This window comes from Rhipicephalus sanguineus, chromosome 1 (assembly GCF_013339695.2).
Source record: "Rhipicephalus sanguineus isolate Rsan-2018 chromosome 1, BIME_Rsan_1.4, whole genome shotgun sequence".
NCBI lineage: Eukaryota > Metazoa > Arthropoda > Arachnida > Ixodida > Ixodidae > Rhipicephalus > Rhipicephalus sanguineus.
The window spans coordinates 262,623,024-262,639,416 of NC_051176.1; the positions used below are offsets into that span (position 1 = coordinate 262,623,024).

At 46.4% G+C, this 16,393-nt stretch overlaps 1 protein-coding gene across 1 annotated transcript in view; it reads right to left on the reverse strand.

Annotated features, from left to right (window-relative positions):
- Positions 1–242: 242 nt before the first annotated feature.
- The window catches only part of LOC119378858 (nuclear factor of activated T-cells 5), a 128,477-nt gene continuing 112,326 nt past the window's right edge, over positions 243–16,393 (reverse strand). The window contains exon 15 of the mRNA XM_037647904.2: positions 243–3,060. Within this exon, the coding sequence (XP_037503832.1) occupies positions 3,056–3,060 (5 nt within the window). The 3' untranslated portion in view covers positions 243–3,055. The remainder of the gene's footprint in view (positions 3,061–16,393) is intronic.

A 16,393-nucleotide genomic window follows, 5' to 3' on the forward strand; every position in this document is an offset into this window, starting at 1 on the left:
AAGCACAACTGAGGTCTTATTATCTAAAAGGTGCCCATGTTTCATTGTCCTTTTTTTTTTTTTCACCTCCGAGTGTGGTTTACCCAGGAAACACCTGTTGCTTTGGTGAAAGTAAAGAATATCATGCAAGGTAAAGAATATCATGCAAGGCAAAAAAAAAAGGGTGTTCTGCTGCACATTATCTCACACTTTAGTTAGAAAGAGTGAGAATTCAAAAGGACTCATACACATGTTCACTTAACCATTTTATATATACAGTACAGATTATTGCACAAGTGACATCATACACAATGCTTCTGAATGCAAGTACAGCAACAACAACGCTGATAAATGTCCGGCAGTTGCCAAAGTGTACACCTGATTACATCCATTGGACCTATGACACAGTTGCCAGCTGAAAAAAATTGGGCTGCACATGTCAAAGCATTTAGACCAATGAAGAATTTAGATAATGTATAAGACAGCATATTTTTATGATTAGCTTAGAAAGCATACAACCTGGTCAGCAGTGTTATGCATACAGCAGTAAATGTAATATTTACCACCATTTCTTAATTTTGGAAAAAGAAAAGGTGTAGCACAAGCTAAAATGTTGTGCTATGACTCCTCTTCAGTAACTGGCAAAATAATCCAGCTATTAACAGTAACCATTATGACGGCAGTAAAGGTGATTCACTAGTTATACAATGAGTGCCTCTATTGTGGGTCATGCGTGCCTCACTGAATTACGTATGAATGCAAAGTACAGGTGTGTGTACGTGTGTACATAGCAAACAACACATCCATTAACTGTACGATACCAAAGCTGGCAGAAAGTTTTGTATGTGATAAAAACTTCCTTTGATTTGAAAATCAGTGTTTTCTGTGTGATAATCAAAAGTAAGGTATTGAATGCTTACCAATTATATTTCTTCTTGGGGATCACTAAAATTCAAATGCAGCCATATGTAAGACAGGTCTGCCACACATGAAACTTGCACACTATAGAAGCTAATAACATTTACTGTTTGCATTATATAACAGCACTGCACGAACTATTAACTGCAAATCCATTTTGGTTACTTTGTCATGCAAATTAATATGACATTTTAAAACACACATACACACAGGATGCCCCATGTGACATGGACCAATACCTATTAACCACAAATAAATAGTTCATTTTTAAAAGTGTGAAAGCATAAGGGATTTGTCAATGGTAGTTCAGTGTGGTTAGTATGCATATACCATAGGCATAATTATTCTTTCTGCAGCTTATGGAGACTGCAGAAAGTTAACTAAAGCCCAAAATCATGGTCACTTTGTACAAGCTTTCAGAATTGTGGTTTAGCTGTTTCTCCTAATGAATCTTATAAGAGCACCAGTGAGAGCCACTCAATGTCAACACAGACCATTACTTAGGGTACAATTCTGAATGTACTAAAGCACCATGGGGCAAAAAAAAGAAAAAAAAAAGAAAAAATGAAACATGTGCTTTCACGAAAATAAAATGAACAGTTGTACTTATCATGGAGCTTGGTGCATATCACATGGGGCAACAGCAAGTCTCCCGAAAATGAGACAAGTGGCAAATAAGCTCCCTACAACGGAAGATATCAGAAAAACTGCCCTTGAACAAAGTGCAGCAGATAAGCGAGAAAGCCTGCAGTTTTGCAAACACACACAGAAATTAAGGAGTGGCAACAAAATAGCACACACCGTGTCATTCCTTAACTTTGAAGTGTCCAAAAGATAAATAACAATGCTTTGTTTTAAAAAGTTGACAAAGAAGGCCTGGTGGCAGAAATATTTCAGTGAAGGGCCAACAAACACAGCATTTCCCCTTCTAAGTGACTAATCTGGCACACACCGAACAGAGAGAGCCTGCAAAGCAGGCAGTAATAAGAATATTACATACAATCTAGTAACCAGGTTTGTATCTATACAGCAATGTTATATTCTGGTTTGTAAATATGTTATAAATGTGCCGCGTCGGATTAAAAAAATGCGGTTTGTACGCTCTCTGTCAGCCTTCGGCGTTTTGTACGAGAATAATGCGCCAGTCCACCCATTCATGCCACATTTCTATACGAGTGTGCATGCATGCATATATATGCTATATGGATCATAACGGTACTACACACATTTTTCACCACAGGGCATGACAAACACAAACTGCAGTAAACCTGCAGGACCGTGCAAGTAAAAGCTCATTTATCATGTAAGGGGGTCTGAAGAGCTGACAGTGTGGCAACAACTCAATGCTTTCGACTATCGATCTATCACTTATAGCTGCACAAGCTCAAAACACAAACACCACACGTAACAAAACTGCAAAAAAAGCACAATTTTTGCTCTGTGTGACACACAACTGCGCTACCCCACAGCCAGTGCATTTGGCTGGGAACCACAGGGCTACTGTCAACTCAGAAGTTGACAGTGTCTTGTGAGATTGGCACGAGGCATGCACGAACTACAAATTTTTTCGGAAAGCTGTGTCAAAAACGGCATTAATTTACAATGAACCAGATGAGCCACAAAGCCCACCTTGATTTAGCTGTGCCCACTTTTAGCTGTGCTTTACTGAAATGACCCATGATTTAAAAACGGGTATATTTGTTGTGAAGATATGTGGCAAACACAGCACAGTCCGTGATGTAACTGTTGTGAACAAATACACACGTAAGAAGTGTAAGAAATTAATTTCGTGAAATCTTGATTTGTTGTGTCCGGCTAGCACTCCGGATGGCAAGAACCAAGACATTCCGATGCTAGACAGGTGACGTCGTCGCACTTCCCACTGCTCTGAATATGGGTTATAACCATATCCTATTCGCAGTCTTCACCTTACAAAGGTGGCCATATACCTCTGCCTCTCCTAAGCAGCGCACTGTGTCTATGCACCAGACTACATGCCCATCATGCACCTAAGTAGTACTGCTGAACAGCCTTGCAACTTCATGCGAGCTCTGCAAGGCTGTGGTCAAAGAAAGTGATGTTCAGGAGACAGTGAGATGAGGCAAAATGCTACACGCTGATAGTGTCCAAGTACCTCCATTGTTGAGTCGGATGTTCTTCAAACTAAAAAGAAACAAAAGATGAGGCAGAAAAAAGTTTTAATGGCACTGCTCATCATAAGAAGGGATACTTGTTAGATGCACTGACTATCACCTGTTGTAACAAGTACCGCTCAATCAGTATGCAGCCTCATTTTCTTATATATATATTTTTAGATGCCCATTAACTTGTTACTGCTGCAGCCTTCTACTTTACACGTGAAGAAATTTAACCAAACAATCTATTACAAAAAGAAAAAAAAAAGTCAAGGCCAGCAAACTTTTGACAATGACTGACTGACTTTAACTCTGTATTGCAAGACTGCCCATATTCACTTTCTTTACCTGAAACTGCATTGTTTGCCTACACATGTCTCGATGCTTCGCAGTAATTTTTCGAGCAAGTTTTCACGTTCTGATCCACTTACATGAAAAGCACTGTGTTCAAAAAATAATTTTTTTTCTCTTTTCATTAATCATCTCGCTGCATTTGAGAGATTATCATTTAGATAATTGCACTGTCATTTATATAATGAATTTATTCAAGGCAAGTATATTGATTGCGTTCGCTCTTCCTGCAATATCAGCTTCTCATTTTTTCTGTTCCACAAAAGCAGTTTAGCATGCTCAGCCGTTTCACTGTTTGACATTCGAACTGATAAGGTAAGCTCCTTCTTCTGCACACAATAGAAATGCATTATAATAACTCTGCTCCCAATACAAGTCTGCTGAAGCAAAGCGATAAAATTAAAAGCAGCAGTTCTTATCTTCTATCACGACAAAAACAAAAGGTTAACCGTATACACTACGTTCCAAGTTCCTAGCACCGAAGATTAAGACAAAACGGTGAGAAGATGAGGCACACAGATGCTACTTTCAACAATGGTTTGTTAGAACCTGATCACAAGTTTGTATACCCGGAACAAATAATTACCACGCAAGCACATACTGCGGGCATGCGACAAATGACAGTTGTTTCCCCGGAAAAGGAAGTAAAGCACTAGTAATGCGCTTATGGACAAGGTCATTGCGTATTGTAGCAGAGACAACCATTGACCTGGTCATCATGTTTTATACTGTTTTCGCGCAGTAAACATGGTGGGCATACAAGGCAGCCTCTGAACAACAGGCTTAGAAAACTCTGTAATAATAATGTCAAAACAGGACAGGATGGCTGGTTTCTCTTGAAGTAAGGCCTAGTGGCTTCCAGTGCAATTTGAAAACCAATGTGAACACGATGTCAACAGCTACAAGCATAACTGTGGTAATAATTAGATTATTTAGTGTATTGACTTAATTATTATAAAATCAGAACACTTTTTTAAACTTGTTTCTTGATGTCCACCAGTAACAATAACCCGGTTACTAATCATCATCATCTCAATGACTTGCACACATTTTTGTACATGGTATAACACATGGTAGATGAATAATGACTGTAGTAAAGCAGTTTTGATATGAGTCAACACAAAAGAAACCCCATTCTATGTTGTTTATTCCTGTAAAGATGTCTGTGTAAAGTTCAATGGTGAAAGAGTGACTTGGGTCATGCTGTGCCAGACACGGGGTGAAGAAATTTCGCTACTAAATGCAGGGGTGGAAGCAAACTCCAACATTTTCAAGCAGGGCTGGAAGCAGCAAATTTACTGTTTTGGAGCATAATAAAAGCAACAAATTTGTAGTTTTGTAGCAGAGGAAATGAGCTTTGTAGCAGTCACCATTTCAAGAACATTTAAATGAGCATACTTTTGCTTTTAACAAATACAAATGCTCAGAGAGAAAAGCTCATGTGCCAAGGTGAAATTTCTGTGGAAGATTCTAAACTCTTCTTGCCAAGCAACGTAAAAATTAAATCTGATCAGTTCACAACTGTTTGGAACTGTAATAGTTGTAGAAGCTCCAACAGTCAGGACGAAAGCATAACATAATAGCAATAAAAAAAAAAAATGTCGCAGTTTTGCTGGAACGGCAAAACAATGACTGCGATAGCAACAAATTGGAATTTTAGACAAATTAAGGCTTGCAGCTAACTTGTTTAGCATCCAACCTGGTGTAACAAAAAAAATGCTGGCATAAGAGAATGCAGCCACTGCAGCGAGCGAAGCGACCTTCGTGCTATTGCTTCGACGCAAACTACACACCACACACATACAAAGGTATGAGCGATCTGCTGATCCCTGTCAAGATGAGGCATGCACAACTGTGCCCAGCCGATCAAAGTTCCGACAGGAACTTTGCTCGAAAGGTTTTGATAGAGAACATAAAAAAAAAAATGCATGCCAGGTCTGTGCGGAAAGAACAGCACAGTCGCAGCGAAAGCTGGAAGAGCGGCATTTCTAGAGCCCGTTATAAACTCTCTTGGGACAAGTACAATAGCAACGTACCCACTATGCCACAAATAATAATTTTTGTGAAGTTGGGAAGCACCCACTATGCCATTATTCGTCATTCTGCGGAGAAGCGAGGTACCATCTGTAAGGCATTATGTGCACTTTGTTGATGCGACGGCTGATGGCGATGAAGAGTTATGGCTGAGCCCTTTGTAATGGGTTGGAAGCTTTAAACGACCCACTAGTTACGTAATTCGCATTGTGTGACTCCCGGTCGTTATTCCACTCTCCCCACCAAGCTATATAACATACGTTAACGTGAGAAAGAGAGAGAGGGGGAAAGAACTTTATTGAGACCATGAGAAAATGGATCATGGGGGCCTTATAGGCCTCCTTGGCAACCAACAGAAGCGCACTTGCGAGGAAGCCACTACGCTATAAATCATCTGTAGCGAAGCGATCGAACTTGGTAATGGGTCGTGCTCTCGAACACCTCCTAGTGGGTTGCCCTCTTCGGCTCTTTTAGAAGAGAACGCAACTCGCGCTGAGAGTCGGCCCCGCCTCGACTGTCGCTGTTGAGTATCGTCGCCGCTAATAAACCTCTTTATAATTTGGTGGAGGTGCATCGTTCGATGCCCCTGGCTCTTCGATCCCGTACCTTGCCGCCTACCATGTCTCAAGACGCCTCCCAGCAAACGACCCCGCCCGCACCGACATGTCCCGGTGTTCCTCGTATTCGCGACCCTCCAGTCTTCACTGGCGCCGATGGTACCGACGTGGAGGACTGGCTCGCCATTTACGAGCGCGTGAGTGTCCCCAATAAATGGGACGAGGCCGGAAAATTGACTAACCTGGTTTTCTACGTCGCGGGTGTGGCGGGCCTGTGGTACAACAACCACGCATCCGATTTTACGACGTGGTCCGACTTCAAGACCGCCATTATCAACGTGTTCGGCCGACCTGCCGTTCGTAAGCTCCAGGCCGAACAGCGCTTACGTGAACGCGCCCAGCAGACCGGGGAATCATTCACCAGTTACATTGAAGATGTCTTAGACTTCTGTAAGAAAGCCGACGCCACCATGTCCGATTCTGACAAGATCAGGCACATCATGAAAGGCATCGACGACGACGCCTTCACCATGCTGCTCGCCAAGAACCCCAGCACAGTGGCAGAGGTCATCACGCTCTGCCAAAGCTATGAGGAGCTGCGCCGGCAGCGATCGATGACCCGTCGCTCTCCATCACGCGACGCCGAGCTTGCTGGCTTGTCGACCATACCCGACCACTCCGCGTTGCTCGCAGAGATCAAGACCTTCGTGCGCGAGGAAATCGCGCGCCAGTTCTCTTTGCTGGACTTTGCTCGCCCTCGGTACGCTCAACAGCAGTCGACCACCCTTCTGCCTCCACTCCGTCGAGCAATTGAGCAGGAAATCGCGGAGGTCATGCCCGAGTACCACCAGCACCATCCGGCTCCTGCACCTTTGAGTTACGCCCAAGTTGTCGCAAGACCGCCCCCATCAATCGCTACGGCGGCCCCACACATTTACGCCGAAGCCTCCACTCGACCTCACTCTTTCGAAGCTGATGTACCGGTAGCCTACGCCGACGTCACGCACAGGCCACGACTGCAGCCCACCATGCAGTCCTATCAGTTGCCGCCCCGTCAATCCCGTCCTGCACCATGGGCGGGCCCTGCCCCAGCGAACCGATGGCGCACACCTGACAACCGCCCCATATGCTTCGCATGCGGTTACGCTGGCCACGTGGCGCGCTATTGCAATCGCGTGCAGCCGCCTAGAGACGTGTCGCCTGCCACCATCCAGTCGAACCGGTCGTATTACGACCCACCTACGCCTCCGTCGCTGCCGTCTCGCCCAGCTGCATCTACCCGCCGTTCACCGTCACCACGACGCCGCTCGCTGTCACCGATGCGGCCACGTTCGGTCGCACGCGACCAGGAAAACTAGTCGTCGCAGTCCACGAGGCAAGGGCTGCGACGCTATCGAACTGCGAAAGCCCTCAGCGAAGACGATCGAACGTGATAGACGTTTTTGTGGACGGTGTTCGCGCATCTGCCCTTATCGATACTGGAGCCGCCGTATCTGTTATGGATGCTAAACTAAGCCGCCTGCTACGAAAAGTGACGACGCCGCTTTCCGGGCTCTCCCTCCGTACAGCCAGCACCCAAAGTATTCACCCGACGGCGGTATGCACAGCCCGTGTCATCATTCAGGACGCTCTGTACGCCGTCGAATTCATCATAATTTCTTCATGCTCTCACGACGTGATCCTGGGATGGGATTTTCTCGCCCGCCACGACGCCGTCATTCATTGCGCACCAGCCGAATTAGAGCTCTCACCATTCTCACATTTGACGCTGGCAGACAGTTCATCGGCTGCGACCAAGGTATTCGTCAAAGACGACATCACAGTTCCTGCGAATTCGTCAACGGCTGTGTCAGTCTATTGCACTGGTCTCTGCGACGCCGTTGCACTTCTTTCTCCATGTGACCGCGTTTTCACTAGGAAAGGCTTGCTGGTGCCATTTGCGACTGTGGAAATCACTCAGGGCGACACGGATATTTTTGTGACCAACCCATCCCCGTTCATGGTTACGTTGGTGCGAGGGGAATGTCTCGGCAGAGCGGAACCCCTCGAAGACGCACAACTTATGGACGCACCGGGTGACACGCACTGCGCCAGCTCCCGTACGCTCAGTGCTGTTTCCACATCTGATTCGTCATCCGCTGATGTATTTCGTTCCTCGATTGCTGACAACCTTACGTCGGTCGAGCGTTCCCAGCTTTTATGCCTGTTGGAAGAATTTCGTTCTTCGTTCTATGTCGCGCAAACTCCTCTCGGCCGCACGTCTGCTGTCACCCATTGCATCGACACTGGCGCTCAACCACCACTGCGGCAACGTCCATATCGCGTATCTCCAGCAGAGCGTCGTGTAATTAACGAGCAAGTCGACGACATGCTTCGCCGCGATGTTATTCGACCCTCGAACAGCCCGTGGGCGTCTCCTGTCGTTCTCGTTGCGAAGAAGGACGGCTCTGTGCGGTTCTGTGTGGACTACCGACGACTCAATAAGATCACCCGTAAGGACGTTTATCCCCTACCTCGAATAGACGACGCCATTGACAGCCTGCAAGGAGCAGAATTCTTTTCATCGCTTGATTTGCGCTCAGGGTACTGGCAAGTCCCCATGGCTGATGACGCTCGACCGAAGACAGCCTTTGTCACGCCGGATGGCTTGTACGAATTCAACGTCATGCCGTTTGGGCTGTGTAATGCGCCCGCGACCTTTGAGCGCATGATGGATACCGTTCTGCGCAACTTGAAATGGCACACGTGCCTGTGTTATCTCGACGACGTGGTAGTTTTCAGCCCCGGACTTCTCCACGCATCTTCAACGCCTACGGATGTGTTGACGCGCTTTGAGCGACGCCGGGCTACAACTGAATCTAAAGAAGTGCCGATTTGCAGCACGGCAGCTGACAATACTGGGCTACGTTGTGTCCAAGGACGGAATTCTCCCCGATCCAGCCAAGCTTCGGGCCGTGTCAGAGTTCCCCAAACCTACGTCGGTCAAAGAACTGTGCAGTTTCGTAGGACTATGCTCCTACTTTCGGCGCTTCATCCGCAACTTCGCGACTATTATATCGCCGCTGACGAAGCTCCTTGGCAGCAATGGGCCCCTCAATTCGTGGTCGTCAGAGTGCGATGACGCTTTCGCAAAGCTCCGTAGTTTGTTGACGTCTCCTCCGATACTACGCCACTATGACCCTACGGCCCCTACAGAAGTACACACGGACGCCAGCGGTGTTGGCCTCGGCGCTGTCCTTGCGCAGCGCAAACCTGGGTTCCCGGAATACGTCGTGGCATATGCAAGTCGTACGCTTACTAAAGCTGAGACCAACTATACCGTTACGGAGAAAGAATGCCTGGCAATCATTTGGGCCCTTACGAAGTTCCGACCTTATTTGTATGGTCGCCCATTTGATGTCGTCACCGACCATCATGCACTATGCTGGTTGTCGTCCTTGAAGGATCCCTCAGGCCGTCTCGCCCGGTGGGCACTTCGCCTGCAAGACTACGACATCCGTGTGCTGTACCGCAACGGACGCCAGCATGCTGACGCCGACGCCCTGTCCCGCTCTCCCTTGCCTGACGACAATGCCCACAGCTCAGTGTCTCACATTAGCCTGTAGCTTCATCGACGTTCACACCATCGCTACCGAACAGCGCAAGGATCAATGGATTGCCTCACTGATAGACTTGCTGACCTGATCCATCGGCCACACCATCCTCTCGCGCATTGCGTCGTCAAGCCCACCATTTCGCCGTTCGCGACGACCTCCTCCACCGACGCAATTACGACGGCGACGGTCGCCAATGGCTACTAAGGTCTGCAACCCGCAGTCTGCGTTCTCACATATGCGAGTCGTTCCACTCTGATCCGCAGTGTGCACACTCTGGGGTATCGAAAACCTACCACCGCATTCGCCAACGGTACTTTTGGCGAGGAATGTACCGCTACATGCAGAAGTTCGTTCGCTCCTGCATCGATTGTCAGCGCCGCAGTACTTCAACGCACCTGTCGCCGGCAGGTCTGCAACCTCTACCTTGCGCTGACTGACCGTTCGGGCGCGTTGGCGCCGATTTGTACGGGCCACTTCCTCTGACGTCCGCTGGTAACCGCTGGGCCATCGTCGCTGTAGACTACCTCACGCGATACGCTGAAACTGCCGCCCTCCCTGCGGCTACAGCGCACGATGTGGCCTCCTTCTTGCTCTACCGATTCATGCTGAGTCACGGTCCACCCCAGGAGCTGCTCAGTAATCGAGGCCGTGTCTTCTTGTCGGAATTGTCGTCGAAGCCATTCTCAAAGAGTGCAACGTTGTTCACCGCAAAACTACTGCTTACCACCCGCAGACGAATGGCCTCACCGAATGCTTTAACCGCACGCTCGGCGACATGCTCTCGATGTACGTCGCCGCCGACCACACAAATTGGGATGCCATTCTGCCCTTCGTCACGTACGCCTACAATACCGCCCCTCAGAGCACTACTGGTTTCTCACCCTTTTTCTTATTGTACGGCAGGCACTCGTCGCACACAATCGACACAATCCTTCCCTACAAGCCGGATCGCATCTGATTGTGCGCCTACTTCTGACACAGCCAGACTTGCTGAGAGTGTCGTGAGCTCTCCAAGAGCCTTCACTACGCATAACCAAGAGCGGCAGAAGAAGCATTCGCGGTGGCACCACCACTTCTGAGCCCACGTTCCTCCCTGGAGCGCTCGTTGGATCTCTGTCCCTACCACTGCCACTGGCCTCTCTTCAAACTACTGCCGAAATACGAAGGACCCTAGCCGTGTCGTCGAACGCACATCCCCGGTCAAATACCTGATCGAACCCATAGAACCATCTTCGGACATGCGCCGTCGAGGGCGCGACATTCTCAACGTGGAGCGCCTGAAACCCTACCACGACCCCCTCATAGTGACAAGTTGCTAGGTCGCCAGGCGGCTCCCTTTTCGTACCCGGGGTAATTGTAGCGAAGCGTCGAACTTGGTAATGGGTCGTCCTCTCGAGCACCTTCTAGTGGGTTGCCCTCTTCGGCTCTTTTCGAAGAGAACGCAGCTCGCGCTGAGAGTCGGCTCCACCTTGACTGTCGCTGTATCGTCGAGTATCGTCGCCGCTAATAAACCTCTTTATAATATATATACAGGGTGTTTCAAGAAATGTGTCCAACCTTCTCAAAAAATCAGGAAAATGCCATATTTGCTCGGGGCTTTCAGAATTGCTTTTTGTGTAGCGGCAGGAATCTTAAGGTAGTTAAGGACATCATTTAGGACAGTAATTAAGAAAGTTGCATTAATTAACTTTTTAATTAGTGGAGTTAGGTGATTGTGTCAAATGGGAGAATTGAAGCTCTTCATGCGAGGAACCCATCCGAGCTTTGAGATTTTGAAAAAACGTCCTCTAGTAATTGTTGTGGCGTAATGAAATTCAGTGAAATGCAACGGCTTTCAACAGCGAAAGCCATCGAATTTGTTTGAATTTAATTACTTCGTAATTATTACTAGAGGCCGCTTTTTCGAAATCTCAATGTTGGGATGGGTTTCTGGCACGAAGAACTTCAATTCCGCAATTTGACACAGTCACCGAATTCCAGCAATTAAAGAGTTAATTAATTTAACTTTCTTAATTACTGTCTCAAGTCATGTCTCTAACCATCTTAGGATGCCTAGCGCTACAGAAAAAGTCATTCACTCATTTTGGACGTCGCAGAAGAATATGGCAGTTGTGTTCTTCCATGTTTCTGTTTAGGCTTCGCCATTGAATTTGGTTGAAATTCATAACTTCGTAATTATTACTAGATGCCACTTTTTCGAAATGTCAAAGTTGGGTTGGGTTTCTGGCATGAAGAACTTCAATTTTCCTATTTGACAAAACCACCTGACTTCACTAATTAAAAAGTTAATTAATAGAACTTTTTTAATTACAGTCCCAAATAATTTCTTTAACCATCTTAAAATTCTTGCCACTACAGAAAAACCAATTCCGAAGGCAGCAATCAAGTATCGCATTTTCCTGATTTTTTGAGAAGGTTGGACACATTTCTTGAAACACCCTGTATATTAGGGGTGTGCGAATATCAAATTTTTCGAATACGAATCGAATACGAATATCCACCTTCGAATATCGAATCGAATATCGAATATCAAAGGAAAAATTCCTCAACAGTAACAATATTTTATTTAACATGTAGCTATTTGAAAAAAAAAAAAAAGTCACAGCATATCCACGGAGTGAATGATGATGAGTGGGCGAAGCTGCGGAGGTTCATCGGTAAACCGTGAATCTTCCGTGAATTCTGCCCAGTACATCATCACCGACGTGAGATCGGGCGCGTTTATACTAAAGGTTCGATGAGTTATGACGACTTGCAGCTCACTTTAAATTACATGTACGCTGTGAATTTTCATTGTTTAGAAAACCATTGCTTTAGAAAACATCTGGCGTCTTTCGTTAAGCAGCTGGCGTCTTTTCGTTTTGCTTTAGAAACATCTGGCGTTCTTTCGTTTTGCTTTTAGAAAACATCTGGCGTCTTTCGTTGGTTTATTTCATCAATCAACGGCGTTTTGAACAAAATTTTTATTGTTTAATCACGCACAGGAGAAATCTCACCAGGCACTACCTTGGAGGTAAACAATGGCTGCTAATGGGAATGAGAGACAGAAGAAGTCGGCTTTTAGCTAACACTTACACTTCTACTTCTACTAACGTTTCCTACTGGAACATGCCAATGGCTGCTAATGGGGAATGAAAGACAGAAGAATTCGGCTTTTAGTTAACACGCACGCTGCGAATTTTTTATTGTTCAACAACGCACAGGAAAAATCTCCCACCGGCACCACCTTGGAGGTCAAAGCGTAAGACTGGTTACGCACTACGACTACTACGACTACGACTACGAGGGACGAACGGGTGCCGCCTTAAGGAGCTTCGCCCCTAAAAAAAAACATTAACAGCCTGACTGGCAACATAACATACACTGCTATCTCCAGAACGCAATGTCCAGGCTAGCACAATGCACATCACAACACAAGCAAATATCACGGCACAATGCAAGTAATGACTAAATGTTATCAAGAAGAAATATGAGTTGCTCCACATGATCAGGCAGCAAGCGCTCCCTTCTAACAGAGACACCACGCCCTCCCCCTTCCACTGAAAAGGCACGCTCGCTTGGAACAGAACTGGCTGGTATGGGGAGGTACACGGGGCAAAGCTTTGCCAGACAGGGGTATCTGAAGGTGCCTACAGTCCGCCACCAGTCACATGGGTCACTGTCTTTCTTCAGAAGTGGTCCCGCATAGTGAACGAGTGGTAGTGCGGCACGTTACGGCCGCATAATATTGAAAATGTACAGTTACATGATCGCCAACAGCGCTTCACGTCGGAGATGCACCAGCAATAAATCATACGTATTGGGCCGCTCGTCGCAGGCAGATATCGTGCCTACGTGTACTTACGATGTTTATCGCTCCTCTCGGCAACGTTTTTAGCGATACGAACGCAGCAGAAATGTGGAAGACGAGTTATTTTATGCATGATAATCGAATCGCATATTCGAATTTTTCGAATATTCGAAGTTATCGAATATTCGAAGCTTTTCGAATACACGATCTTCGAATCGAATACGAATATTTCGAATGTAATATTCGACGAATATTCGAAACTTTCGAATATTCGCACATCCCTAATATATATATATATATATATATATATATACTGTTTGTCGTCTGTCGTTCTACGCGATGATGGTGATTATTATGATCCAGCTGAAGTGGATGCTTGGGCGAGTTGGTACGACATACTAGCAATCAAAGCAGAGCAAAAGACAGAACACCAGTAAAATGTAACCAAAATTGCGCTCGTCCTGTCCATTTCTTGTCTTCGTCGTTGTCCCTTTCTGTATCCTCCTTTTTCCGGTGTTCTGTATTTTGTGCTGTCTTGACATATACATAGTATTATGATGCCCTTCGAAAGGCTCGAAAGAGGACAGCAACTGTTAGCCACCTAGAGTGCTCTTTTCTTATGTAATCAATGCGATTTCATCTACTTAAAGGGGCACTAAAGAGACAAACGATTTTCCTAATGTTAGTAAATTACTCTTGCACAATTCCAAATCACCAGGCTTGCCTCGATAAGACGCTTGGTAAGCAAAGAAACGTGCAAAAAGAAAATGCGGGTAGCGACGCCACCTTGAAATTGCCGCACCAAACACCGTGACATCATAGATTCTGACGGTGTTTGACTAGGTTCTACGTTCCTCATCGGTAAAAATGAAGTAAATTATCCTCCCCCCTGATGGGACATAGACTTAACACACCAAGTTTCAGGAAACAGTAATGAGCCAATGTCGCCAAAAAACGAAAAATACAATTTGAAATCCGTGAAGTCGCATGCGGGAATGTCGGCGCGAAATTTAAAAATCAAACTTTGACCTTGGTGATGGTGAAATAAAATACATTAGAGTTCTCAGAGTACAATTTACCAATCTAAGCCGACTAATTGTTTCACTTTAGTGTCCCTTTAAGTACAGCATCTTGGCTAGCGATTAAAATTTTTTATGTTCTTTTTTATTTTGTCACACAAGGCTCTATTTCTATGATGTGCCGTTACGTAGGCCTGACAACGACTGCGGTTCTATCAATCTCGTCACAATCACTGATCCTGTTTATTTACTTTTTTTTGTCCTATTAATATTCTAAGAGGTTACGCATACCTTGCAACCGCTGACCTGTTGAGACATCCGCTTCGAAACCCATGGCCTCCAAAAGATGGATGATCGCTTCCACCTAACGGGTCTTGCTGGGTGAGCCTAGTTGGTATTCCATTACAATGTGCCGATCGAGTAGTTAGTTTCCCGACTTTTGCACATGCCTCCCGCAGCCCTAGTTCGCCCTAGCTGTTATCAATATTTGCCCCGATATGTTTTGGTGCTCAGCTCACGTGGCCAAGACTACCCAATCTACCATTTTTTTTGTCGCAGGAACCCGTCTGGTCACGTGACGGCCATCACAGTGAAATTAACTGCGCTTTTGTACCCAACGGAAATTTGGGCGGGTTGGTTCGGAATCCTACTTGAAAAGGCGCGGCGAGACTACCACAAAAGAAAGACTGAAAACAGGACGACGCGCTGCTGTCAACTGACATTTTTATTCAGAAAACAGATATTTATAAAATACTTATTCCTGATAACCTTCGTCATGACGACCAAAACTATATCTCCAAAAACTGCATATCACGAAATGTGGACGTGTCGTTCAAGGAACGCCATCTCGGTTTCTTGTGGACTAATCGAAGCGTGGGCACTGCATGCACTGACAACCTTTCCAAGGCTGATATGAAAGGCTTCTGTAATCTCGAGTTTTCCATTGTGCCTGTAAACCGCAGAGGGAGATTACGGAAGTCTTTCATACCAGCCGGTTCTCAGTGCATCAGCCACTCTTCGATTAGATTATAAGGAACTTAAACGACGTTCCTTGAACGACACGTGCAGCTTCTGAGATGTGCAGTTCTAGGTGATAGAGCTCTTTTTGCTCGTCATGGCATGAAATATCAGGGATAATCTTTTTATAAATATATCTTTCCCGAATAAAAATTTTCAGTTATTAGTAGCGCGTCGTCCTGTTTTCCGTCTTTCTTTTGTGGTAGTTTTTCGCGCCTTTTCAAGTATGTTCACTTTTTCTTATGTCTTGAAAGAAATGCACCACGATTTGAATTGCGCTGGTTGGTGGTTTGGACGATCGAGTCGAGATGGCGCCGTTCTTTTCTTTTTTCTTGTTTGCTTCTCCTTTTTCCAAGTGCATCGCTGTTCGGCTACATAATCAGCTGGGCGCTGCGCGACCCCAGCATCGATCGGACCGGTAATCCCCTTCATCACGTCTGCAGGGGTATTCAGACGGGGGAGAAATGCTCGGGAGAGACGGGGAGATTGCGGATCACGTGACCGCGACATCACGGATTAGCGAGTGGGCGTGCCCCCCCGCGCCTCCTCGGGGAGCGGGGACCTTTTCCCCGACAGGACAAACAATCTCCCGGCGGTGGGGGATATAGCGAACTTTCGAGCTCTTGTTTGGCCACATTGTTGCACTTGCTCCTGCAAAGAGCGGCAGCGGGTGTACAGTCTGCAGCTGCATGGTCGTCTGCAGTCAACGTCTGCAGCTCGTCGTCAGCAGCTCGTCAAACTCAAACGGGTGGTGCAAGCCACCAGAGTAGTCTAGTAACACTGGTCTCCCCCTCCGTTCGACCGTCCGTGTGAGTGGGGGGCATTTGTGGATACTTCTCCTCGCGAGCTGACGTCACTAGGCTCCGCCTTTATCCCCCGAGCATTTCTCCCCGTCTGAATACCCCTTACACTGCGTCGAGCGAGAGTACAGTGAGGCGCCTTAATCGAACACACACAGAGTCCATACATATGTCGATCCACTAAGTGGAGATTGAAT